The sequence below is a fragment of the Aulostomus chinensis genome, chromosome 16, assembly GCF_037954235.1.
Source record: "Aulostomus chinensis isolate RoL2024-O1b breed Wild chromosome 16, RoL_Achi_v1.0, whole genome shotgun sequence".
NCBI lineage: Eukaryota > Metazoa > Chordata > Actinopteri > Syngnathiformes > Aulostomidae > Aulostomus > Aulostomus chinensis.
Genome location: NC_141335.1, coordinates 463,291 through 490,261, shown reverse-complemented (window position 1 = coordinate 490,261; position 26,971 = coordinate 463,291). Strand labels below are relative to the sequence as shown.

The 26,971-nt window shown below is 49.5% G+C and overlaps 1 protein-coding gene across 12 annotated transcripts; it reads right to left on the bottom strand.

Moving 5' to 3' along the window:
* Nucleotides 1-588: 588 nt before the first annotated feature.
* On the bottom strand, nt 589-25,630 carry entpd6 (ectonucleoside triphosphate diphosphohydrolase 6). Of its 12 annotated transcripts, none has more exons than XM_086181409.1 (16): nt 25,379-25,629; nt 24,490-24,608; nt 23,873-23,996; nt 23,229-23,523; nt 13,884-13,963; nt 13,493-13,636; nt 12,651-12,726; nt 8,748-8,783; nt 8,375-8,463; nt 6,473-6,552; nt 5,373-5,437; nt 4,654-4,755; nt 4,414-4,554; nt 3,675-3,731; nt 3,209-3,321; nt 589-2,793 (listed from the first exon to the last, which is right to left on the bottom strand). In XM_086181409.1, exons 4-16 carry the CDS (start codon nt 23,470-23,472, stop codon nt 2,710-2,712), a joined length of 1,311 nt encoding a protein of 436 aa, XP_086037535.1. In that variant the 5' UTR covers nt 23,473-23,523; nt 23,873-23,996; nt 24,490-24,608; nt 25,379-25,629; the 3' UTR covers nt 589-2,709. The 12 variants fall into 12 exon arrangements, 11 of the variants coding, with proteins under 11 accessions (XP_086037535.1, XP_086037534.1, XP_086037543.1 ...); XM_086181408.1 differs by having other exon boundaries at nt 23,229-23,520; XM_086181417.1 differs by lacking the exon at nt 23,873-23,996 and having other exon boundaries at nt 13,884-13,960.
* Nucleotides 25,631-26,971: the final 1,341 nt, after the last annotated feature.

Here is a 26,971-nt window from a genome sequence, read left to right as displayed (position 1 = left end):
GCTCCACCCACAACCTTCTTGCTGGGGGCCACAGGGAGGACCACTGCTCCACCCACAACCGTCTTGCTGGGGGCCACAGGGAGGACCACTGCTCCACCCACAACCTTCTTGCTGGGGGCCACAGGGAGGACCACTGCTCCACCCTCAACCTTCTTGCTGGGGGCCACAGGGAGGACCACTGCTCCACCCACAACCTTCTTGCTGGGGGCCACAGGGAGGACCACTGCTCCACCCACAACCGTCTTGCTGGGGGCCACAGGGAGGACCACTGCTCCACCCACAACCTTCTTGCTGGGGGCCACAGGGAGGACCACTGCTCCACCCTCAACCTTCTTGCTGGGGGCCACAGGGAGGACCACTGCTCCACCCACAACCTTCTTGCTGGGGGCCACAGGGAGGACCACTGCTCCACCCTCAACCCTCTTGCTGGGGGCCACAGTGAGGACCACTGCTCCACCCACAACCTTCTTGATGGGGGCCACAGGGAGGACCACTGCTCCACCCTCAACCTTCTTGATGGGGGCCACAGGGAGGACCACTGCTCCACCCACAACCGTCTTGCTGGGGGCCACAGGGAGGACCACTGCTCCACCCACAACCTTCTTGCTGGGGGCCACAGGGAGGACCACTGCTCCACCCTCAACCTTCTTGCTGGGGGCCACAGGGAGGACCACTGCTCCACCCACAACCTTCTTGCTGGGGGCCACAGGGAGGACCACTGCTCCACCCTCAACCCTCTTGCTGGGGGCCACAGTGAGGACCACTGCTCCACCCACAACCTTCTTGATGGGGGCCACAGGGAGGACCACTGCTCCACCGGGCCGTCCGGACTTTGAAATAAAGAGGAAAAAAAGTTTGTCCTGGAACACCACAAATGTTCTCTAGAGGCGCTAGCGAGTCACGTGACAAGTTTAAAAGTCACTTAAGCCCCTTTCACCCTGCACCAAAAACGAGGGTCAACACGGGTTTTTGGGCACTCTGAAAGGGTCGAAGTTTCAAATCTGATCACAGGTTTTTACTTAAGTGGTAACTCTGTTTATTGATTAGTTGAATAACAAATTGATCAAACCCTCGTTGGCTCTAATACTTTGTTCCAAATGTAACAATCAAACTTCTTGAATGAGTGATTTTATCAAAAGATCCATTCAGTGATTAATCACGCGACCGCCAGCAGGATGCCAACTCTGAAGCACCGGCTCGTCAACTGGAAACAAACCGGTGACGGAACTGCCAGGCATCGGAGGGAGGCGGGGTGACAACCTGGCGAGGCGGGGCAACAACAAGGTGACGCACACACCATCACAGGAAGCTCTTGCTTCTATTTCCAACTGCTACTAAATATTGAACATGTTAAAATGGAGGTGGCATGACCTTTAACCTTGTTACAGCTCAGAGGAAAAATGGCGTATTTCAACTGAACCATCCAGCAGCAATTGGCTGCCTGCCGAATGTGTTCAAACTGCTCCCATGTGACCTCATGACCCTGAAGGTCACACCCACAACTGAAGGAGCCTCCTGATGAGAGGAGAACCTGAACCGGTCCAGTTGACCACGACTCACAACTGAGAAGTCAAATGATAATTTGTATTCCTGAAACATCCAAATGGGTTCAGAATGAAAAGTTGAAACGCATGGACACTCTTTACTTCTGGTCTGCAGGAACGCTGCCTGAAGTCAAACACAGACGTCAAAAAGAGTCATTGTTATTTTTAAGCATAAATATTTATAGCTGTGCAATTCTGTCGAGCTCATTAATTCCAGGAAGACGAGGGCATCTTCCCTGCTCAGACCTCCAGCACCATCCAGAGCTGCCGGACACACCAACCTATCAGAACATCCATGGAGAATGAGGACAGACTCACTGTCATAAAGTGGCGTGGGGACATCTGAGGGTTGCAACCACACTCCTCCCCATGAATACAGGCCTTCTCGAGACATCGGGGCCTGCCCGGGCAAGTGGCTAGCTGCCAGGCGAGCCACAGGGCTAGCTCCTGGGATGGAAGCAACTGATAAGCACCAGAACCTGGTTTTTGTCCCAGCAGTCCATCCCTGCATGACACTGGAAACGTGGACGCTCCGCCGTTCATGGTTACTGCCCAGTGTCCCCAGCACATCAACTTAGAACCGAAGCATCAGTTCCTACGTGATGCACAAGAACATACATGGAACATTTCCTACATTTTCATTTGGTTGATCTGATCAGAAAAACTTTTTGGCTTGTCGTCATGGTGACAGAGCTGTCAAATCTCCAGTTCATACTTTGACTAAATCACTGTCATGTTGTTATTTCAGCATCATTGTGATTGGTTTATCACAAATAAATCACAGTCAAATCATGTCATGACCCTGACACCATGGCAGTGATGATGTCATAACCCAGACCCCACAGTGAAAACCAAACACTCCTCATGAATTCAACATGTTAAAAAAATGTCTCATCTAAATGTTTTTCATCATCAGCGTGACTCTCCAATGACATCGTCAGTTCATCAGAATACAAAGTTCCAAAATTTTGGCACAAACGTTAAACAACATTCAATAAAAAAACGCAGCGGCATCCGCCGCCACGATTGAGAGGAGAAACCAGCTGAGCCTCGCTGGGTGGAGCAGTTCCACCGGGCCACGTTGGCCATTTCACCCTTCTCAGCTCAATCAAGCTGATTAACATGAAGGAGGTGGAGCAAAGTGGGCGGAGCCACATCCAACAGCTCAGTGTCTCTGTAGGGACTCGATGTAATGAAACGTTGCACCAAGAGCCCAACTGGTCTCCACCTGCTGGATGGTTCTGGCAAGCTGCAACACACACACACACACACACACACACACACACACACACACACACACACACACACACACACACACACACACACACTCTGTTACTTCAGGGACACCTAAAACCTTTCACCTCAAAGGAACATGACATCTTTTCAGGAAATGCTCTTATTTTCTGGTGTTCTCTGAAGCGCCAAGTCGCAGTCCAGCATGTTTACCCCCAGCTAGCATTCATAGCAGCTAAGCTAAACAGTTGTCAGGTGTCCAGTCGAGGTCTGAGGCTCCCGAGAGGACAGAGGGGTCTCTATCTGCTGGTCTGGCTCTACACATGCTGGACAAGAAGAACCAAAAAGCTGTCTGGTCCGCTTAAGAGTCGGGACTGAATGATCTTCAGGCCAGGACTTGTGTCCAGACCTGTCACCCTGTTGTCGCTCACCTTGAACTGCTTGTGCAGGGGGAAGCCCAGCTCCTGCAGCAGGACAGAGATGTAGACCAGATCCAGACAGAGGAACGGACTCTGCAGACGAGTGATGGATGAATCGCTGCACACTGAAACGACAGCAGACTCATCACCAACCTGCATCACCAAAAGTTGCCGACTGTCACGGACCAGGTCCCGTGCTCAAGGCTCACTCGAACAAGAGTCGAGAGACGAAGCATCCGAAAACTGCTGAATCAGAAGATGAACTAGCTGGAGGTGACCAGCTGATCAGTTCAGTCCTCCGACACCAGGAGCACGTCAGTGAAAATGTTCTGAACTCTAAATGTGTCACAGAGACCCTTCTAGTGGACGCAGCTGTTCAGCCTGTACCTGTAACCTGAACAAGTCCTCAGTTACAGGACTTACTCCAAAGAGGGAGGAACTCTTCACACTTGGGGACCACTTGGTGGCGCCGTCTCACCTCTCTTAGCAGCATCCATGTAATCGGACACTCGGATGGTTCCTCCCGCCTCCTCGTCTGAAATCAGAGGAGAGACTCAGATCACCCCAGGATGAAACTGGAATTTAAATCCTTTTTGTTTTCATTATTTAATGACACCTGATAAAAACCCTAACTGACCGGACTGAGGTCCCCAAAGTGAGGTCTGGGGACCCCCCAGGGTCCTTGAGGGTTTTCCAGCGGGAACTGATCTCACCAACACGTCCATGAATACAGCCAAGAATCACCATCAATAACAGCTTTAAAAACTTGTCACTCAGGACTTCCACTCTACATCCTGACTCAGTTTCGAAGGCACCATTCTAAAGACGGGAAAAGGGAGAAGAAGCCCCGCCCCTCAGCCACAGAGGCAGAACACCAAGGGACAAAGGAAGCTGGCCGCTGCACTGCAATGAGTGACAGCAAACCACAATCACATGACCTCTGTTTACGGTGTAACATTGGGCGTGGCTCACTTGTCTCTACAAATGAAACGGCAGATTCACATGTGGAGTTTCAGGAGATTTAATCACGAGCAGGAAGTCTACCAGACGTTGCCACACCCTCTCACAACATTTCCTCACGGGTCGCCACCAAAGTTTGCAGTCGGGTGCCAGCTCCATCATTTATTTTTCCTACCTGATGTTGGACCAGTGTCAACAACCCTGACTAAGTCCTGTCGTCATGGTAACAGCAGCAGGCGCAGCATTAGCAGGGTTACCGATAAAGCCCAGGTCGACGGCGCGGTCATAGTAGAAGGAGAAAGCGTAGAAGTCCACATTTGCTGCATCGGCCGCCTTCATCACCTTCCTGTACAGAAGCTTCTCCACTTTGGTCAGACACGCCTCATAAACAGGCTCCCCTAAAAACACACACACACACACACCACTCTCAGGTTCTGACCACCTCCCACTGCATGATGGGCCATTCAGACCAGCCAATCACAGTCCAGAGACCTTACCTGCCTTCTGTCCCACCACTGTGTAGACCACATCGCTGTGCTCCCACGTGCCCGAGTACTCTGGAGCCAAACAAGGGCTTATCAAGTGAGTGCTCCCCTCCACTGATCTCACACACACACACACACACACACACACACACACACACACACACACACACACACACACACACACACAGGGAGACAGTGAATATATTTAACAGGGGTTCTCAAAGTGGGTCCCTGAACCTGAGGAATTCCTTAGCAAAAAAAAATGAGGAAAGTTGAATTTGGGACGACTCAAGAGGGGGCGGAGCCACAACCAGGACAACAATTGGGGAGAGAATGTAGCCTTTGATTCCAACTCTCACCAGAGTCCTGAGCCGTGTGAACCAGCAGGAACCACCAGGTGTTGGTGTCAACTCTGCTCACCATCTTCACTGTCACAGTTCTCTGGCTAATGACATCGTCTAGGAAATCAAAAGCTGATGACCTGCCAGCGTGCGTGCGTGCGTGTGTGTGTGTGTGTGTGGGGGGGGGGGGGGGGCATAACTGCTGCTTCTTCCAGCAGATAAATCGCAGCAACAGCTGGCGGGCAAGGAATTAATCTTGCTGTGTTATTAAAAGATTAGATAATGGCTTATTTATCTGAGAGGACGGCGAGGGGAGGGGCCGTAAAAGCAGAAATGAAAGCAAATTGAAAAACATGAAGAAAAAAAAACACACACAGGGAATGTACGTACAGGGCAGAGCATCGACGGCTCCTAAAATGGCGAGTCGAGCTGACATCAGACCCAAACCCAGGTAACTGCAGAGAGAGGACAAGAAACCACCAAACTGTTGAGCAGCAACAAGTCAGTCAATGTTAGCGAAACCTGATCCAGCATCTCTCACTCGTCTCGTCATCCAGCTCTAGACTTGATCTGGCGTTTGCTTACATGCTAATCACCTTTTCTGCAGAAAAACTCTTTTGATCTTTACAAAAATGTGAAAAATACAATGCAGAATTTGGAGAACAAAAAAGAGTGGAAGGCTTGATAATCGGAGGAAAACATTTTCTAACTCAGAGCTTTAATCACGTTTTCTAGCAATATTCTATCACTCTGGTCCGCTCTTGTTGTCTACAATGACTCCAACATGTTGTACACTATGGCGCCGTGCAAGAGTCAACATCTGCAAGATACAAATGGATCTGAATTCATGCTGAGTGAAAAGACCTTCACTCAGGCCAAAAGTTCATGTGACACCACATCAAACTGGAAGCACTCTGGTCCAAACTCCCTTCAGAAAAGAGTCATTTTAAAGGATGATAATGATCCTTATTAGCATGAAATCAGAACGACAGTTCCTGGAGTCACCATGATGATGTCATGATGAGTGTTTGCACCTACTAATTCTGTTCTGTGTGACATTTGAGACGAGCCTGTAGTCCCCTCCAGAGACGTGACACGTAGTCAGTCCCAGGACCTTACGCATCCTACATCTGTTGGATGACATCTGACGCGGAAACACAAAATACTATGAAAATTACATGAACCACATGTATCGACAAGTAATAGGGGGAGGAGTGGCTTTCTAGTCACTTATGGGTGACTGGTTTGATCCTCACTTCCCCGCTGAGCCTGTTGAAGTGGCCTCCAGAAACTGAGCCTCGGGCTGGTCCTGAAGAGCAGGATGGCATCTTTCACGGCAGCCTCACACTATCAGTGTGTTCAGCACCACTGAGCTCAAAAGGAGCTGTATATATACACACTGTGTAGCACTAAAAAGCTCTATTGCTCCACTTCATAACATTAGAATTGTTCCTAGTTATCAATCATGTTAACATGCTGTGTGTGAATACCTGTGAGTGTAGACGGTGTGTGTGCTGTTGAACATCTGGAAGGACCTGATGTAGTCGATGGGGGAGGTCTGGATGGTTTTCTGCACAGAAAATAAAACAAATCATAATCAGAGTTTGACTTTTGTTACACTTCACATGTTGACATCTTTACTGTAATAGTAACCTGCAGAGATGGGGTATTTTGTAGTCCAACAGAAGTTAGCATGGCATAGACAGTGTATTTTTGTAGTTCTGGTCCAAATGAAAAAGCTAGCAGTGCTAAGCTAATGTTAGCCTATGAAAGAACTACACCAGGGTCACATGACTTCAAGGTCACCACCACTGAGCTTCAGGCTTCTTGCGTTCCCCCTGATGACCTTTAATGACCTCCATGACCTCTGTAGGCTCCTCTAGACTCTTGTTAGCAACCCAGGGTTTTAAGACTCCACCACTCCAACATCCACCGGTCTGGTGTTTACTGGTGGATCTGATGTAGACCTGAACCTCCACCATCCACCAGTCTGGTGTTTACTGGTGGATCTGATGTAGACCTGAACCTCCACCATCCACCAGTCTGGTGTTTACTGGTGGATCTGATGTAGACCTGAACCTCCACCATCCACCGGTCTGGTGTTTACTGGTGGATCTGATGTAGAACTGAACCTCCACCATCCACCGGTCTGGTGTTTACTGGTGGATCTGATGTAGACCTGAACCTCCACCATCCACCAGTCTGGTGTTTACTGGTGGATCTGATGTAGACCTGAACCTCCACCATCCACCAGTCTGGTGTTTACTGGTGGATCTGATGTAGACCTGAACCTCCACCATCCACCAGTCTGGTGTTTACTGGTGGATCTGATGTAGAACTGAACCTCCAACATCCACCAGTCTGGTGTTTACTGGTGGATCTGATGTAGAACTGAACCTGCTAATGTCTTCAGTTGCTGGGAACCAGTCATCTGATTTCAGGTCACTGATCTGCAGACCAGGGAACCAGATGTTCTACTAGGAAAACTGCACCGCGCACCCCAAGTGTCAGATTTGTGATGCTGGATCAGGTTTCTTGTGTTTAAATGATCGTCAAAGCTAAAAGCTTGTTAATAGAAGCATCGCTTCTGAGGGATGTCACTTCAGATGGTCCTGAACATGAAGACGGTGGAGAAGAAGAGCGTCTCCTGTCAACAGTGAGATCGGTAGAGAACAATAAAACCAAGTGGCTGAATGGATTCACTGGTGTGGATCTGCTCAGAGTAGATGGTGAAGATTTAGAAAGAGTTGATCATCTCTTCCAGCTACTCACAAGTTTCCAGTAATCCGTCTCTTCCTTGTCATGATGTAGAGGGCACTTCTGTGCTCATTGTGCAAGGTTACTGTTTCGAGGCCAAAAACCAACGCAGACGACCCAGCAGAGGGACTGATGTTGCCATGTGAGTGTTAAAGTAAACTGAGATGGTCTAATAGCAGGACTGGGATTCTGAGTCAGCTTCCGTTTAAAGAAATTCTTTGACGCACGCAAGGAGCGATGAAGTGAGGGCAGATGAGACGGAACAGTCAAGGATGGAGAGAAATACACTTTGGATGTTCTTCTTCCAATTTTCAAGCATTTCAAAATTGAAATGGAAACTTGACTAATTACAAAAAGAAGAAGTTGGCAACCCACAAACCAGACAGTCACTGAGGACGAGGAGATGAAGATGCTGACAAGCAGGATGATGCTGAAGTTGTCCAGTGATGACAGCAGAGAGCTCATCACTCCCTGGTGTCCGATGGCTGACCTAGATAAGCAGCGAGACCCCCTGTCCTCACCCTCCCCCCCTCCTGATGGGAGGGTGTTTATTTGGGATTAATGAGGCATTTACAGATTAAAGCCTGTAAGATGGAGCCATCCTGGTACTTTGACACACACAGAGCCATCCTCACCTCATCCTGAGGGCTGAAGGTGATCTGAGTCGACCCGCCGCCCAAATCCAGCATCCCAACTGTGGGCAAATCATTGCCATGGAGACCACCTGGACAGAGAGATTGGGGGGGGGGGGGGTTAGAAAACATTTAATCCAATAACAGGTAATCACAGTTTCTTGTTCATGTTAATCTGAGAGGAAACATGAATCTTCCAACCTGCATGCATGCAGGCTACCACCATGATCACTACTGCCATTACTCATCATATTTTCCAATCAATCAATCAGTCAGCTACTGATTCATTCAGACAGTGACTGGTCTCCAGTGTCTAAGACACGGTCAGAGCCCAGTTGAGCATGACAGGGTTGAGAGTGGAGCTCTGCCTTCTCACCAGTGAGGAAGTTGACGGTGATCCACGCTGCGATCCCTGAAGACACAGAAGATTTTCATCAGCAGGACACTTGGTCACAGGGACACGGAGGACATGTCCACTCCAAGGAAAACAGGAGTGGAGACACGAGATGATGAATGATGATATGGCTTAAACTACACCGGGTCCGTGCCTGGTTGGCTACATCGGGGGCAGAGCTTGTCACTTGTTTTCTCCTGTGTCTGCCCTGGCCTGCTGAGACACCAACTGCCCCCCATGTTTCTATTTTATGCATCATGTCGATACCTCTTCATAAAACAAGCTCAATAAAATGAAGACATCAGTGGGGACCTTGGCGGGGGTGCAGTTACTGGGTTTCACCGTTTTTTGTCTTCGGACAAAAAGAAGCAGCTGAATCTGGAAGCGTCATTGCTTCTCTGCTCTTCCAGAGGGTGAAAACTTTGGTCGCTACGATGTCACGCTGGGTCCCTGGAACTGACGGAAGCGTTCGCTTCAGTTTGAGAACATTTCATAGTCAAAAGATTCCTCTCTCAACCCTAGAAATGATTGACAGATGAATAAGTGTTGGCACCAGGCCTCCATACATATTCTGCTGACCTCAATAATAGAACATTATCACAACAATTTAAAAAAAAAATAAAAAAATCGATCAAATGCAGTGATGTCATGTGATCAGTGGCGGTGGGGGGTCTGCATATCCAGGTCAACTCAAAGATGACATGGTGTGACAGACTATTTGCTCTCAGCTTCATGCATTAGTGCCTTTTATCAATGACCTCTGACCTTGTCCACATGCAGAAGTGGGTGATTAAAGGGCTTGATAGAAATTGTATCATAGGAGCTTTACCATGAAACTCCTGGAAGCTATTTTCAAACAAAACAAACAAGTATGGAGAGAGTCGGCTTTAAGCCAGGGAGCTAAACACCGGCACTTAGTACGCCGCCACCGCTGCCTAGTAACCACTCAGATCTGCATTAACAATAAGTCGCTTCCATTCTGCTGGGCGGAGGGTAATCTCAACCAGAGATAAGCACCCCAGCCAAGAACTGCAAAATCTCAGAGCGATAATAAGGCTGCAGTGATCCGGTTAGACGTCTAAAAGGGCCGGTTAGGGTTAGCACGAGGAATTTGTCCATTAGGGTGAGGGGACGATAAGAAGTTAATTCATGATCATGAAAAGACATTTATGGCTTCAGAGAGACGAAGAAAACATTTCAGCTTCAGAAATGAAGGGAAATAATCACCGCCCTCCCTCCTGCTCACTCAAGATTAAGAGGAACATTATCCCACATGGACATAATTGCTTGTATGAACTACTTTGAAAGGATTGGATTATAACTGGAAGGGGTGTGGCCACAGAGCAGCATCTAAAACACAAAAACTACATTTGCTTTCAAAACACACACATTATATGTACACTGCATACACACACACACACACACACACACGCACACAGACACACACAACAACGGTATTAGTGGACAGGGTCACAGTGCTGGCAGGGTGGGAAGGTCACTACAGGGTCACGATGGTCGACCCCACCAGCTGCTGGATAATGGACCTCCTACATCTGGACTGGAGGGCTTCAAACTGGATCCAGTTAGAATCTGAGGGATTGACCAGGTCATCTGGTTGAGCGCCTGAGGACGAGCCAAGATGCCTCACTGACAGTCCTCAACAAATAAAAGCATGAGCAGGTCTTCATGTCACTGTGTCCCTGACATGTGACTCATGTATGACTCATGTATGACTCGTGATGTTTGGCTGTCAGCAGGATTACTTCAAGACTACAAGACTGATTTCCCCCAAACATGTTTTTCTGTGTGTCTGAAGTCCCTGTCCCTCTGCCTGTCTCTCTGTTCCTGTCTGTCTCGTTCATGCTCCCGTCTGTCTATCTGTCTCTCTCCCTTTCTGAAAAAGGGTCAGGAGAGAACTGTTGTGATTTGTTGCAATATGAATAAAACTGACTTGGCCTGAAAAACCTGGCGGAGAGGGCGGAGCCTGAGCCAAGGAAGAGCCCATTACATTTTAAAGTTTTGAATGGCACTTTTTTACTCTGGTTCAGGTGAATTGGCCTCGGTGAAGGTACGTGCTCTCTGATAGCCCACTAATCCATGTTTGGGAGTTATTAGCTGCAGGGCTCCAGCATGCGACAATCAAGTTTAGTGATTCGCGTGCAAACGACTCTGTTGCAGTTTGATCCGTTTTCAGTCTGTCAGTAGGTTGAAGTGTCTCACACAGACCCGATCAAGAAACAATGCCTTTAAAAACTACACATCCCTTGATGAGGTTAAATCACACAAATGAAGTTGCAATCACACATACATTCAAGCAAACACAGCAGATGTTATAGTATTAGTATATAGTACTCGTTAACAGTTCAATAGCTCAGTCTGTTCCACAAATGTCAGCTTATTACAGGCACACACAAAAATCCTCTTCAGGCAAGCTCAGTTCCACATTCACATCAGTTCACCAGAAACACAACCTAAAGGTTTACCAGCTAATCAAAACAGGAAGTATAGGAAGTATTCTCCAACGCAGTTCAACTTCGCTCAGAACAGGAAACCCAAAAGCAACAGTTGTGACTAGGCTTTGCCAATCTCAGTGTCCAAGGGCAGTGAGTGAATGGTGGGTCTGCTGCTGCCCCTCCAGCCAAGATTTGGGTTTAACTCCAGCGAGGAGGCGAGAAGAACTCCTTACCAGAGCCCCAGAGCCCCAGAGCCCCAGAGCCCGTCGTCGTCCTCCATTTTATCCGGTTGGTCCGGGTCGCGGGGCAGCAGCCTGAGCAAGGAAGCCCAGACTGTCCTCTCCCAGCCACGTCCACCAGCTCTTCCGGGGGAATCCTGAGGTGTTCCCAGGCCAGCCCAGAGACATAATCCCTCCAGCGTGTCCTGGGTTGGCCTGAGGCCTCCTCCTGGTCAGACATGCCTGGAACACCTCCTGAGGGAGGCGTCCTCTCCAGATGCCTGAACCACCTCCACTGACTCCTCTACCTGGAGGAGCAACAGCTCTACTCTGAGTCCCTCCTGAAGGACTGAGCTTCTCACCCTGTCTCTAAGGGAGAGCCTCACCTGGAACAAGTCCGACTTACTGCCGGCAACGACTTAGGCCCCAGAGCCCGATCAGGCTATTCTCATTCCCTACCTTCACTGCATCAATCACTTAAAGACAAGACAAAAACATGGACTTCAGTGGCAATGCTGACGATGCTTTCTCATCTGTGCTGGGACCCACAGAGCACTCACAAAGGCCTAATTAGAGACAGACAACATCAGTGGACCCGCTCTGTCTGCAAAAACCAAAGCCTTCGTCAGAAGCAGGAACATGATTCTGATGGGTCTGATCCCTGCATGCTTCTGGACGCCACTTAGCCAGAAGATGGAGACGTACAAGTTGGACCAAACATGAAAACTGACTCAAGTAACACAGAGGGGCACAGAGAGACAACATGCACATACAACAACTCTTCTCCTCTCTGTAGACACAGCTAGATGGAGTGTACCATTAAAGTTGCTGCTCTGGACAACCAGCTGTTTTCATTGGTTGAAGGTGTGATTACAAGTGCTGAGCGTGGCTCCAAAGCCCCATCAGAGGTCTGATGCGGTCTTACAACAGTCTCCACTGGAGAAAGACACGGCCCTCCAGGTATCTGAAATGACAGAATGTCCATGGACAAATCTGTGCTTACGCTGCAAGGTGGGGAGAACAATGGAGCCAGTGTCTCTGTTTTGAAAAGCCCCTACACACCACACGTGACACTCCCAACATGACACCCTGTGTATGCATTACCCCATGTACAGAACGGTGTTTCAAGGCTAATACCTGTGAGGCTTCAAACCTCCTGGCTGATTGTCAGAGTATCAACTCACCGTTAGAGAACCACTGAGGTGTTCACGTACCTTCATCAGTGCCATCCATGATGGACACACTGTCGTCTCTGGTCAGGAACGGAGACGACATGAACAGCGCCCTCACCTGCACACATAGAATTCAACAGGGTTTGTGAACATCCACCATCGACCAAAACATCAAAAAGTTGGGAGAAGAAACAGCAAATCGGTAAACCAACAGAGACACTTGTGTTCTATTGTGAGACCTTCTTGTCTTTAAGAACCAGTTCAGTCTGTTTGGTCCTGTCCATCCTAAACTAAGGGTCAGGTCGCCAAATGAGCTAGGGACACATTTTTATTGGGTTGGCATTGACAGAGTAAAAGACACAATGCTGCTCTGATGCGTGGATTTGTTTTCTTAACAAAGATATGTCATTCTGTAATTTCTGTAAAGGGCTGTTTGGTGGTCGTTGGTGTCTGAAGGAGAGTGAATAAAACTCTGCCTCTGCTCTGTAATCAGCTCTGTGTTCAGGCTGATAATAACAGCAAAGCTTGAGATTAAATCACTTTTTGGCCGACTGCTCTAGTCCTGTTATTACTGATTACTTAAAAGCTTTAATAGACTTTGTGGTTTTGGCCTGGTGATGATGATGGCGGCAGCGGTGGCAGCGGTGGCAGCGGCGGCAGCGGTGGCAGCGGCAGTGGTAGAGAGGAGGAGGAGGAGGAAAGGCACAAGCTTCCTCGGAGGATATTAGCTGAAGCAATTCAATTGCATAATGCAGCAGAGTTCCAGCGGATTGTGTAAGTGACCTGCTGTTTATGTGTTTGATCCAGAAACTTTACACACAGACAAACACACAGACAAATGCTGAACATGTCAACACAGTAGATGCCAGAGACTGCAGCTCTACCCTGTCCAGCAGGTGGCTGGCCTTCTCCCCGGGCAGCAGGCGGAGTCCAGCCGTGGCCTTAAGAACCAGCGGTGTGATGTTCCAGACAGAGGGCGGCACGCTTGCCTTTGCCACGTCCAGCAGCTCCACAATCCCAACGGTGCACTGGATGATGACCGGAACCCAGAGGACAGGCAGACACAAGGCAAGGAAATAGAGAACTCACTGAGCCAAGGTTAAGTCACATGATGAATGTTGAAGGCTGTTTTGGTCTCATCCACAGGCCAATCATCTTTTTTTAAACCAAATTTTAAGACATTTCCAATACGATTATCAGGAAAAAGTATAATATAATCAACACCTACAGGACCAATAACAGAACTGCTACCAGCAGTTTTCAGAGCTTCCATACCTTCTCAGGGTCATCGGCATAAGCAGACAATCCTGGTTGGATGGCTCGGAATGTCTCACGGGCCAGTTTGGGACTTTCTGCTGGAGGTAAACAAAAAAGAACCAAAACAATCCATACATTACAGGTAAAGACATACATTATTCCTTAAAAAGCAAAGTATAGGCTTATCATAATAAATCTGGCTCATTCATCACTTATGGGCCTCAAGAGGTGGTGGTGACTGAAGCTGCAGAGTTGATGCTTTCTACCAGTATTTCAATGTTATATATTTGTCAGAATGTTACGGGGCAGGGAGTTGCTGTGTCATCATGCTTGAGTTCATCCAGAGGAAGAAATCCACTTGGACCTGAGGTTCTATCCCCAGATTATTCTGTATTATAGCAACTAGGTTGACCCTCCGGTGTCATGCTCTGAAGCCAGAAAACACAGGCACAGATCAATATTAGCAACACAATGAACAATGTTTCTTCAGTTCTAATCCCATTCTGATGCACATCTTCTATACTAACTCTCCTTCCGGGGATCTGTTTATTATCTAAATAATAGCTGTTGGTGTTATGGTTAAGGTGACAGTTCACACATGTGGGACCTGAACGTTGGTCACGTCGCTGCTGCTCTCAGCTGATGCCATCAAACACTGCTTTTACACCCATTTGATTCCTGACACAACGTCACACGCCACTCATTCAAGAGCATCAGAGGGTTCAGCATCTCACAACAACTCCTGTTTTTACAATTTGGTAATTCTGTTTTTGAAAAGATAACGTGTCTTCAGACAGCAGCAGTGGGTTCTCTGCTTCAGGGGTAGAATTTCTCTTCGTGGTTTGAGCTTCCAAGGCCAGCGTTAGAGCTGTTGTTAAGCCAGTAATGACAATTCCAGCCTGCATAACTAACAGGTGCTCCCATTACTCTGGTTAGCTCTGATGCTAACAAAGAAGCCAAAACTGCACTTAGCCTGTGTGATTTAGCTTAGGGGGTAAATGCGATAACGAAGGCATTTGGCCGAGCACCGCAGGAAACTTTCTCTAAGCCTAATAAAGCCAAACCTCTAAAGCACTCTAATGAGTTTGTGTGCATTTTAACTGGACTTAAAAGCCTGAAAGCTCCTCTTGTCTGCCGGGATTCACATCTGGTAATTACTGTTTTGGTCCAACATATTTGGATTTTAACTACACTAAAAGCAACAGGGAGAGAAGAGGAGCGCTTGATAGCTCTTCACCATCTAATCTGAACGGATCCACACCAGTGAATCCATTTAGCCTGAATTATGAGGCTTTAACTCAAATTTCCTCTTTCAAATGTGGAACACAAATGAGGATAATCTCCTTCAGTCCTGTTTGCCACTTGGTTTTATTGTTCTCTACCGATCTCACTGTTGACAGGAGACGCTCTTCTTCTCCACCGTCTTCATGTTCAGGACCATCTGAAGTGACATCCCTCAGAAGCGATGCTTCTATTAACAAGCTTTTAGCTTTGACGATCATTTAAACACAAGAAACCTGATCCAGCATCACAAATCTGACACTTGGGGTGCGCGGTGCAGTTTTCCTAGTAGAACATCTGGTTCCCTGGTCTGCAGATCAGTGACCTGAAATCAGATGACTGGTTCCCAGCAACTGAAGACATTAGCAGGTTCAGTTCTACATCAGATCCACCAGTAAACACCAGACCGGTGGATGGTGGAGGTTCAGTTCTACATCAGATCCACCAGTAAACACCAGACCGGTGGATGGTGGAGGTTCAGGTCTACATCAGATCCACCAGTAAACACCAGACTGGTGGATGGTGGAGGTTCAGGTCTACATCAGATCCACCAGTAAACACCAGACTGGTGGATGGTGGAGTCTTGAAAACCTGGGTTACTAACAAGAGTCTAGAGGAGCCTACAGAGGTCATGGAGGTCATTAAAGGTCATCAAGGGGAACGCAAGAAGCCTGAAACTTAGTGGTGTGTGTGTGGTGTGTGTGTGTGTGTGTGTGTGTGTGTGTGTGTCTCAGCAGCTAAACACGAGCTCAGCTGTTAACCAACTGTATTCTCCAATGTTGAAATCATGACTGCCTCATCACAGCACCACTTTCAGCTCAAGCTAATAAAGGTGAGCTAATGGCTACACTCCAACTGAGCTGCTTGATGTCTTTTTGGTAACTTAGCAACCTGAGCTTTCCTTCCTGTTGCACAACAAAAAGCAGAGCAGAGCTGAGAGCAGAGAGCAGAGCTGAGAGCAGAGCAGAGCTGAGAGCAGAGCTGAGAGCAGAGCAGAGAGCAGAGCAGAGCTGAGAGCAGAGCTGAGAGCTGAGAGCAGAGAGCTGAGAGCAGAGAGCAGAGAGCAGAGAGCAGAGCTGAGAGCAGAGCTGAGAGCAGAGCTGAGAGCAGAGCTGAGAGCAGAGCTGAGAGCAGAGCAGAGAGCAGAGCAGAGAGCAGAGCTGAGAGCTGAGAGCTGAGAGCAGAGCAGAGAGCAGAGCTGAGAGCAGAGAGCAGAGCTGAGAGCAGAGAGCAGAGCTGAGAGCAGAGCAGAGAGCAGAGCTGAGAGCTGAGAGCAGAGAGCAGAGCAGAGAGCAGAGAGCAGAGCTGAGAGCAGAGCTGAGAGCAGAGCAGAGAGCAGAGCAGAGAGCAGAGAGCAGAGCTGAGAGCAGAGCAGAGAGCAGAGCTGAGAGCAGAGCAGAGCAGAGCTGAGAGCAGAGCAGAGCAGAGAGCAGAGAGCAGAGCTGAGAGCAGAGCTGAGAGCAGAGAGCAGAGAGCAGAGCTGAGAGCAGAGCTGAGAGCAGAGCTGAGAGCAGAGCAGAGAGCAGAGCAGAGAGCAGAGAGCAGAGAGCAGAGCTGAGAGCAGAGCAGAGAGCAGAGCTGAGAGCAGAGCAGAGCAGAGCTGAGAGCAGAGCTGAGAGCAGAGCTGAGAGCAGAGAGCAGAGCTGAGAGCAGAGCAGAGAGCAGAGAGCAGAGCTGAGAGCAGAGCAGAGCAGAGCTGAGAGCAGAGCAGAGAGCAGAGCTGAGAGCAGAGCAGAGCAGAGCTGAGAGCAGAGCTGAGAGCAGAGCTGAGAGCAGAGAGCAGAGCTGAGAGCAGAGCAGAGCTGAGCTGAGAGCAGAGCAGAGCAGAGCTGAGAGCAGAGCTGAGAGCAGAGCTGAGAGCAGAGCAGAGAGCAGAGCTGAGAGCAGAGCAGAGCAGAGCTGAGAGCAGAGCTGAGAGCAGAGCTGAGAGCTGAGAGCAGAGAGCAGAGCAGAGAGCAGAGCTGAGAGCAGAGCTGAGAGCAGAGCTGAGAGCAGAGCTGAGAGCAGAGAGCAGAGAGCAGAGCAGAGAGCTGAGAGCAGAGCAGAGAGCAGAGCTGAGAGCAGAGCAGAGAGCAGAGCAGAGCTGAGAGCAGAGCAGAGAGCAGAGCAGAGAGCAGAGAGCAGAGCTGAGGGCAGAGCAGAGAGCAGAGCAGAGCTGAGAGCAGAGCAGAGAGCAGAGCTGAGAGCAGAGCAGAGAGCAGAGCTGAGGGCAGAGCTGAGAGCAGAGCTGAGAGCAGAGCTGAGAGCAGAGCAGAGAGCAGAGCAGAGAGCAGAGAGCAGAGCTGAGAGCAGAGCTGAGAGCAGAGCAGAGAGCAGAGCAGAGCTGAGAGCAGAGCAGAGAGCAGAGCAGAGAGCAGAGCTGAGAGCAGAGCAGAGCTGAGAGCAGAGCAGAGAGCAGAGCAGAGAGCAGAGAGCAGAGCTGAGAGCAGAGCAGAGAGCAGAGAGCAGAGCTGAGAGCAGAGCAGAGAGCAGAGCAGAGAGCAGAGCTGAGAGCAGAGCAGAGCTGAGAGCAGAGCAGAGAGCAGAGCTGAGAGCAGAGAGCAGAGAGCAGAGAGCAGAGAGCAGAGAGCAGAGCTGAGAGCAGAGCAGAGAGCAGAGCAGAGAGCAGAGCTGAGAGCAGAGCAGAGCTGAGAGCAGAGCAGAGAGCAGAGCTGAGAGCAGAGAGCAGAGAGCAGAGAGCAGAGAGCAGAGAGCAGAGCAGAGAGCAGAGCTGAGAGCAGAGCAGAGCTGAGAGCAGAGCTGAGAGCAGAGCAGAGAGCAGAGCTGAGAGCAGAGCAGAGCTGAGAGCAGAGCTGAGAGCAGAGCAGAGAGCAGAGAGCAGAGCTGAGGGCAGAGCAGAGAGCAGAGCTGAGAGCAGAGCAGAGCTGAGAGCAGAGCTGAGAGCAGAGCAGAGCTGAGAGCAGAGAGCAGAGAGCAGAGCTGAGGCCAGAGCAGAGAGCAGAGCAGAGAGCAGAGCTGAGAGCAGAGCAGAGCTGAGAGCAGAGCTGAGAGCAGAGCAGAGAGCAGAGCAGAGAGCAGAGAGCAGAGCAGAGAGCAGAGCAGAGAGCAGAGCAGAGAGCAGAGCAGAGAGCAGAGCTGAGAGCAGAGCTGAGAGCAGAGCAGAGCTGAGAGCAGAGAGCAGAGCTGAGAGCAGAGCAGAGAGCAGAGCAGAGAGCAGAGCAGAGCTGAGAGCAGAGCTGAGAGCAGAGCAGAGAGCAGAGCAGAGAGCAGAGAGCAGAGCAGAGAGCAGAGCAGAGAGCAGAGCAGAGCAGAGAGCAGAGCAGAGCAGAGAGCAGAGCTGAGAGCAGAGCTGAGAGCAGAGCTGAGAGCAGAGCTGAGAGCTGAGAGCAGAGAGCAGAGCAGAGAGCAGAGAGCAGAGCTGAGAGCAGAGCAGAGCTGAGAGCAGAGCTGAGAGCAGAGCTGAGAGCAGAGCAGAGAGCAGAGCTGAGAGCAGAGCTGAGAGCAGAGCAGAGAGCAGAGCAGAGCAGAGAGCAGAGCTGAGAGCAGAGCAGAGAGCAGAGCTGAGAGCAGAGCAGAGAGCAGAGAGCAGAGCTGAGGGCAGAGCAGAGAGCAGAGCAGAGCTGAGAGCAGAGCAGAGAGCAGAGCTGAGAGCAGAGCAGAGAGCAGAGCTGAGGGCAGAGCTGAGAGCAGAGCTGAGAGCAGAGCTGAGAGCAGAGCAGAGAGCAGAGCAGAGAGCAGAGCTGAGAGCAGAGCTGAGAGCAGAGCAGAGAGCAGAGCAGAGCTGAGAGCAGAGCAGAGAGCAGAGCAGAGAGCAGAGCTGAGAGCAGAGCAGAGCTGAGAGCAGAGCAGAGAGCAGAGCAGAGAGCAGAGCAGAGAGCAGAGCTGAGAGCAGAGCAGAGAGCAGAGCAGAGAGCAGAGCTGAGAGCAGAGCAGAGCTGAGAGCAGAGCAGAGAGCAGAGCTGAGAGCAGAGAGCAGAGAGCAGAGAGCAGAGAGCAGAGAGCAGAGCAGAGAGCAGAGCTGAGAGCAGAGCAGAGCTGAGAGCAGAGCTGAGAGCAGAGCAGAGAGCAGAGCTGAGAGCAGAGCAGAGCTGAGAGCAGAGCTGAGAGCAGAGCAGAGAGCAGAGAGCAGAGCTGAGGGCAGAGCAGAGAGCAGAGCTGAGAGCAGAGCAGAGCTGAGAGCAGAGCTGAGAGCAGAGCAGAGCTGAGAGCAGAGAGCAGAGAGCAGAGCTGAGGCCAGAGCAGAGAGCAGAGCAGAGAGCAGAGCTGAGAGCAGAGCAGAGCTGAGAGCAGAGCTGAGAGCAGAGCAGAGAGCAGAGCAGAGAGCAGAGAGCAGAGCAGAGAGCAGAGCAGAGAGCAGAGCAGAGAGCAGAGCTGAGAGCAGAGCTGAGAGCAGAGCAGAGCTGAGAGCAGAGAGCAGAGCTGAGAGCAGAGCAGAGAGCAGAGCAGAGAGCAGAGCAGAGCTGAGAGCAGAGCTGAGAGCAGAGCAGAGAGCAGAGCAGAGAGCAGAGAGCAGAGCAGAGAGCAGAGCAGAGAGCAGAGCAGAGAGCAGAGCAGAGCAGAGAGCAGAGCAGAGCAGAGAGCAGAGCTGAGAGCAGAGCTGAGAGCAGAGCTGAGAGCAGAGCTGAGAGCTGAGAGCAGAGAGCAGAGCAGAGAGCAGAGAGCAGAGCTGAGAGCAGAGCAGAGCTGAGAGCAGAGCTGAGAGCAGAGCTGAGAGCAGAGCAGAGAGCAGAGCTGAGAGCTGAGAGCAGAGAGCAGAGCAGAGAGCAGAGAGCAGAGCTGAGAGCAGAGCAGAGCTGAGAGCAGAGCTGAGAGCAGAGCTGAGAGCAGAGCAGAGCTGAGAGCAGAGCAGAGAGCTGAGCTGAGGGCAGAGCAGAGAGCAGAGAGCAGAGCTGAGAGCTGAGCTGAGAGCTGAGAGCTGAGAGCAGAGAGCAGAGCTGAGAGCAGAGCTGAGAGCTGAGAGCAGAGAGCAGAGCTGAGAGCAGAGCTGAGAGCAGAGAGCAGAGCAGAGAGCAGAGCTGAGAGCAGAGAGCAGAGCAGAGAGCAGAGCTGAGAGCAGAGAGCAGAGCAGAGAGCAGAGCTGAGAGCAGAGCTGAGAGCTGAGAGCAGAGCTGAGAGCAGAGAGCAGAGCAGAGAGCAGAGCTGAGGGCAGAGCAGAGAGCAGAGCAGAGAGCAGAGCTGAGAGCAGAGCAGAGCTGAGAGCAGAGCTGAGAGCAGAGCTGAGGGCAGAGCAGAGAGCAGAGAGCAGAGCTGAGAGCAGAGCAGAGAGCAGAGAGCAGAGCAGAGCAGAGAGCAGAGCAGAGCAGAGAGCAGAGCAGAGAGCAGAGCAGAGCTGAGAGCAGAGCTGAGAGCAGAGCAGAGAGCAGAGAGCAGAGCTGAGAGCAGAGCAGAGAGCAGAGCAGAGAGCAGAGAGCAGAGCTGAGAGCAGAGCAGAGCAGAGAGCAGAGCAGAGAGCAGAGCTGAGAGCAGAGCAGAGCAGAGAGCAGAGCAGAGAGCAGAGAGCAGAGAGCAGAGAGCAGAGCTGAGAGCAGAGCAGAGAGCAGAGCAGAGAGCAGAGAGCAGAGCTGAGAGCAGAGCAGAGCAGAGAGCAGAGCAGAGAGCAGAGCTGAGAGCAGAGCAGAGCAGAGAGCAGAGCAGAGAGCAGAGAGCAGAGAGCAGAGAGCAGAGAGCAGAGCTGAGAGCAGAGCAGAGAGCAGAGCAGAGAGCAGAGCTGAGAGCAGAGAGCAGAGCAGAGAGCAGAGCTGAGAGCAGAGAGCAGAGCAGAGAGCAGAGCAGAGAGCAGAGAGCAGAGCAGAGCTGAGAGCAGAGCAGAGAGCAGAGCTGAGAGCAGAGCAGAGAGCAGAGCAGAGAGCAGAGCAGAGCAGAGAGCAGAGCAGAGAGCAGAGCAGAGAGCAGAGCAGAGCAGAGAGCAGAGCAGAGAGCAGAGCAGAGAGCAGAGCAGAGCAGAGAGCAGAGCAGAGAGCAGAGGAGGATTTACAGATTTTTAGTGTGTAAAACTCAAATAGCTCTGCATACGTTGGTCTCAAGTGGAACATAATGTCATATTTTTGTAGGGATTTTTGTCAGGAATGCAGTGGTGTGTATTTTGATGCTGTGGGACTTTTAGTTTACCCGTGACAAGCGAGTGTTTGAGAGTATGTACCATGAGAGCAGACAGGTGCCCAATTGGTTTCAATTGTAAGGTGAAAAGTGTCTCCCCCACTTTGAGAGCTTATAAAACCCAAACCGTTGGCGCTATATCAAAACTTTTACCAACTTTTAATCAGCAGAGTTAGGAGAGTCATGGATTAAGTCTTGGAAGCGATACCATGAACGTCCCAGGAGGAGAAAGCATTTGCTCGGGGCGCCAAATTGTCCAAAATTGGACATTCGTGTCCAAATTGTGGATGTCCTGTTAGGGTTAGGTCAGGGGTGTTGGTGTATGATTTGTCCGTCTTGATGAGACGAATAAAATGGTCTTCGTCGTCTTCGTCGTCCTCCGCTTCATCCGGTGGGTCAGGGTCGCGGGGGCAGCGGTCTCAGCAAGGAAGCCCAGACTGCCCTCTCCCCAGCCACTTCCACCAGCTCTTACGGGAGGATCCCGAGGCGTTCCCAGGCCAACCGAGAGATATAATCCCTCCAGCGTGTCCTGGGTCGGCCTCGAGGCCTCCTCCCAGTTGGACATGCCTGGAAAACCTCCAGAGGGAGGCGTCCAGGAGGCATCCTCACCAGATGCCCAAACCACCTCAACTGGCTCCTCTCGACATGGAGGAGCAGCAGCTCTACTCTGAGTCCCTCCCGAATGACTGAGCTTCTCACCCTGTCTCTGAGGGAGAGTCCAGCCACCCTGGAGAGGAAACTCATTTCGGCCGCTTGTATTTGCGATCTTGTTCTTTCAGTCATTACCCAGAGCTCATGACCACAGGTGAGGATTGGAACGTAGATTGACCGGTAAATCGAGAGCCTCGCCTTTTGGCTGAGCTCCCTCTTCACCACAACAGACTGGTTTAGCAACCGCAAGACTGCGGATGCCGCCCCAATCCGCCTGTCAATCTCCCGCTCCATCCTACCCTCACTAGTGAACAAGACCCCGAGATACTTAAACTCCTCCACCTGAGGTAAGACCACCCCCCCGACCCGGAGTGGGCAAACCACCCTTTTCCAACCTGAGGACCAGGGCCTCAGACTTGGAGGTGCTGATTCTCATCCCAGCCGCTTCACATTCGGCTGCAAACCTCCTCTTGCTGGAGGTCGTGGCCCGATGGCGCTAAGAGGACTACGTCATCCGCAAACAGCAAAGACGACATCCTCCCGCCACCAAACTCAACCACCTCCACCACCCAACTGCGCCTAGAAATTCTGTCCATAAAAGTTATGAACAGAACCGGTGACAAAGGGCAGCCTTGGCAGAGTCCAACCCTCACTGGGAACAAGTCCGACTTACTACCGGCCATGCAGACCAGACTCTCGCTCCTCCGGTAGAACAACCGAATGGCTCTTTGTAAAGGGCCATCCACCCCGTACTCCCAGAGTACCCCCCACAGGATGCTCCTGGGAACACGGTCGTAAGCCTTCTCCAAGTCCACAAAGCACATGTGGACTGGTTGGGCAAACTCCCATGCCCCCTCCAGCACCCTAGCGAGGGTGAAGAGCTGATCCATGGTTCCACGGCCAGGACGAAAACCACACTGCTCCTCCTCAATCTGAGGTTCGACTATCGAATATATACTATACGAATGTCCTACAGACATGGGACCAACACCATTTTATTAAATCAGTCGAACCTCAGATTGAATAAAATGGTGTTGGTCCCATGTCTGTAGGACATTCGTACAGGCCATGGCGAGGGTTTTTGTGTATCTAGGTGGTGCTATTGAGTAGAGCACTGTTTTTTTTGTTAAACATAGAATTTTTCGTCACAGCCGATGTGTGTACCAAATTTGGTGAGTTTAGAGGGGCAAATTAAGCTTTGAAGGGGCGAGTGTGTGGAGCAAACACAAGAGGGTCTTCGCCCCGGAGGACCTCTGGCTCTGACCATAACAATGTCATAAATATGGCAGCAGAAAACCAAAGGCATTCTGGAGTTTTGGACATGAAATGTGCTTGACAGAACTTCACAACTGAAATTGATGTCAAGAGACATGGCGTTCTTTTGTTGTTCTGTACCTTTGTTGTCCATCTGGAACTTGAAGATATGGACTCTTGTCCCAGTGCTCCCAGCATCAAACATGATGCCATATTGGAAGCCCCGCCCCTCATCAGAGCCCAGCCAGTCTGAGGTGCTATGGATTTGGGAAGGTGCTTTGATTGAGTTGAACTTGATGGCAGCATGCTGACGCTTGACAAACATCAGGTAGGCGAGCAGGCAGCCCACGAAGAGGAAAACTGCAGCCAGCTTTGGTCTCTTCATCACAACTCATTCTGTGTTGGACTGAAGCTGAAGCTGCGTCCTCAGAACCTGCTGCACCAAAACACAAATAAAAGTCAGGTTTATTTGTGTGTCACCAAATCCCAACCAAAGTTCTGTCCTGACTCTGTCCAAGTAGAGCAGGTCCAGCACCTCCCTCCTTCAATGAACCTCCACCCAACAATTCTCCATCAGCAGCACATCCCGCAACAGCAGCCACCAGAACCTTCCTTTACCAGCAGGAAGGTGGAGCAGATCCAGGATCAGTGGGGACAGAGAGAGAGCAGGAGAGCAGGACAGAGACAAAGACAGAGAATGGAGGAGGACAGAGAGACAGAAGGAGAGAGAGGGACAGAGATAAAGAGAGAGAGAAAGGAGGAGAGACTGATGGACAGAGGGGGACCTGAGCAGGTGGAGGTATGGGTGGCAGCTGGAGCCTCTTCAGGTCTGGAGCCTCCTCCAGCAGTAGATGATCCAGTCTGGCTCGTGGGTGCAAAATTTACATGCCTGGGAAAGGCCTTTGAACGCTGTGTGGTACATTAAAAGAGCAAATCTAAGTCTAAGTTTCTGATGAGGAAGACTGACATCATGCTTCAGCCATTCAGATAAATCTGGATTCAGGGGTTCGTTACAGCAGTTTCCGAACCAAGATCGAGACAGAGCGCAAGCCAGATGAGACAGATCAATAATGTAACACAAGAAAAGCTTGGAAAAACCAAAGTTTAATAAAACGGTGAGTATATACAAGACATACTACTCAGGACTGTATTTCACACGAGTTATAATACTAGATAAGAGTTAAAGGACTACAGTCCTTCAATTTCACTGCAACTCTTTCTCACGTCTTGATTTAAGTGCTTCATATGAAGCCGACGAGCTAGCAGCGAGCTAACCGTTTGATAAGTGACGCCGGTTAGCATGAAGCCGACGAGCTAGCAGCGAGCGGGGCCTGACGGGGTCCCGCCGGTCGCACAGGTAATAAACGGATGTGTTCACGTTCATACCGAGAGGAAAACTCACCAGCCGCCGCTCCGTTAATTCAATTACTTCGTCCAAGTCCTCTTCATCCTAGCCCGTGCGGCTAATGTCAACAACAACGACGACGCCGTCTGATGACGTCAGAAACGCGGCGGTAAAATCTCGGAAAAAATAGCCAAAATATTTAAAATTATGTAAAGAAAATCAAAGAATAATTCATGGTTTCTGAATAGCTAATTATAAAGTTAGGAAACTAATCTTGAAATGATCGGTAAAAAAAATGATACTTATTTAATGTGTATATATATATATATATATATATATATATATATATATATATATATATATATATGATTATTATCATGTGTTATTTAGTGTATATATTCTGTACTGATATGATGACATCTCAATATCTTCAGTCGCACTCACTGGTTTCCCCATGTCAGTACCTGTGATTAAACTAATTATTCCCTGCTATTAACAGTTTGCTTTGTTCCAATGTTCTCCCAGTCGAGGTGTGGTCTCAGGGTGATGGTTTCTGACCTGCTGGACTGGTTCATCAACCAGCGTAACATCAAACTGGTTGTTTGTGGTGATCTCATCTCTGATCATAAGTCAATCTGGCCCTCGTGATTATGAGCCAGAAGAATTCACAAGGGTAACACTGTGATGTTTGATTAGAAAAAGATTCAAAGTCACAAAATGTGTCTCAGTGCTATTATAAAAACATCATGGTATTGTAAAAAAAAATCATCATGTATGTATTACTAACGTGGTTGTTACAATAGATACGTGACCCAGTAACAGATCACATGTGTGGATGTTTGGAGGGAAGCGTTACAGATCACAGTCAAACAAACAGACACACAAGCGTTCTCAGCTTAGCAAAATGAAACCCATCAAATCTTATAAACGTTCATCATAAACTTACAGTGACTCACAATGATGGATTGATCGTTGGTTCCCTCAACCTTCACAAACCAGCGAGTCAACAAACCACCAAAAGAAGGATCAGTGTTCAGAAGTCTGAACAAAACGTTCCAAAATGTTACTGAAAGTGTCAGGTCACAGGTTCAAACCCCAGTTTAGATGTACACACTTCAAAACAGCAACAAGTTGCTCGTCCAAATCCTCATTCGCACAGGTACAGTAACACCCCTGTCGGGCTGGTTTACTCACGAGGCTGTCAGAGTTTTGATGTGATTGGTCTAGCAATTTTTGACTTCTACATGGATTGTTAAACCACTCCCATTGTCCCCTTCCTGTAGCACCTCCCAGTGGTTGAATTAAATGGGTTTGCTTACACTTGACGGTCTTTGCCATCACAAACCAGACTTTACAGCTGGAGACGTGTGTTCAGTTCCTGTTTGTCACCAGGACAGCTGCTGCAGCCTTTCATTCCCTGGTTAACCTGCTGCAACCAATCAGATGCCCCAGTGGCTGCACTCGCGTGTGAACCACCATATCGTCAAAGTGTGTGTGTGTGTGTGTTTATCCATCTCCTCTATAGATGTAAACCTACGCTATAATTAATGATAATACTAGAACTGTATTTACAATCAAATACTCCAGGTTGAAATTAAAATACAACTGGATTCATGCTTCAGAAATGCAATCCTGAATATCAATATAAGTATATTAACCATTTGCATATCTTTTTTAAAGAGACAAACCCAGCCATGCAAATACGTCAAGCCCAGCTTGACGTATTTGATAAGTTAGCGTCCTGTGGACAACTGCAACTTGAGGCTTGCAGAAGCACCACCCCAGGCTGCGAGCAGAACGTTTCAAAAATAATGTAAACAGCAAGAGATTTGCGGTTGTTCTCTCTTACAGCATCTATCACTTTGATGCCCAGTGTTCACACTGATGGACTTCTGTTAAAGTATTTCACTGTCTTGTGTCCCTTTGTGGTGTTTAAAAATGCTCCTTGAATGCAGTATGTGTCAGTTGTATATTTAAAGATGCAGACTCTTTCTACACATATGCCTTGTTATTAATTCTTTGCTGAAGACAAAATGTGGCTAAATGATAGTATATGGGCTACAAAGGTTTAAAGCCCTCTCAGGAATTTAGTTAAGTTCCCGGCAAATGTTGTCAGCCTGCTGGAGGAGACATGATGAGGAGGATCCCACAGTACGACACCTGCTGGTCATTTTTTGTAACTATTCTTGGCATGTCAGTAGCCAACAAAATGCCATCAAGTGCAGAATATGCATTTAAGCATGAGTGTGCCATGTTAATATATGACTGAATAGGTATGTTTGCAGTAATTACAGTCCCGATAGGAGGCAGCAGTATCAGCCGTAGGGGTGGTTAGACAGAGAGCTTTCTTGTGTTCAGGTGGACCTTTATTTTGAAAGGTACAGTGCATACATGAGCCAATCAGAAGCAAGGGGGCATTGAAGCACCACCCAGTAATGAATCCACACAATTTTCATTGCCCATAATTTTCTAAACAAACAAAAACAAAAAACAACCTTTTTGTGGTGTCCGAACGTATCAATTAGAATAAAAGAAAGCG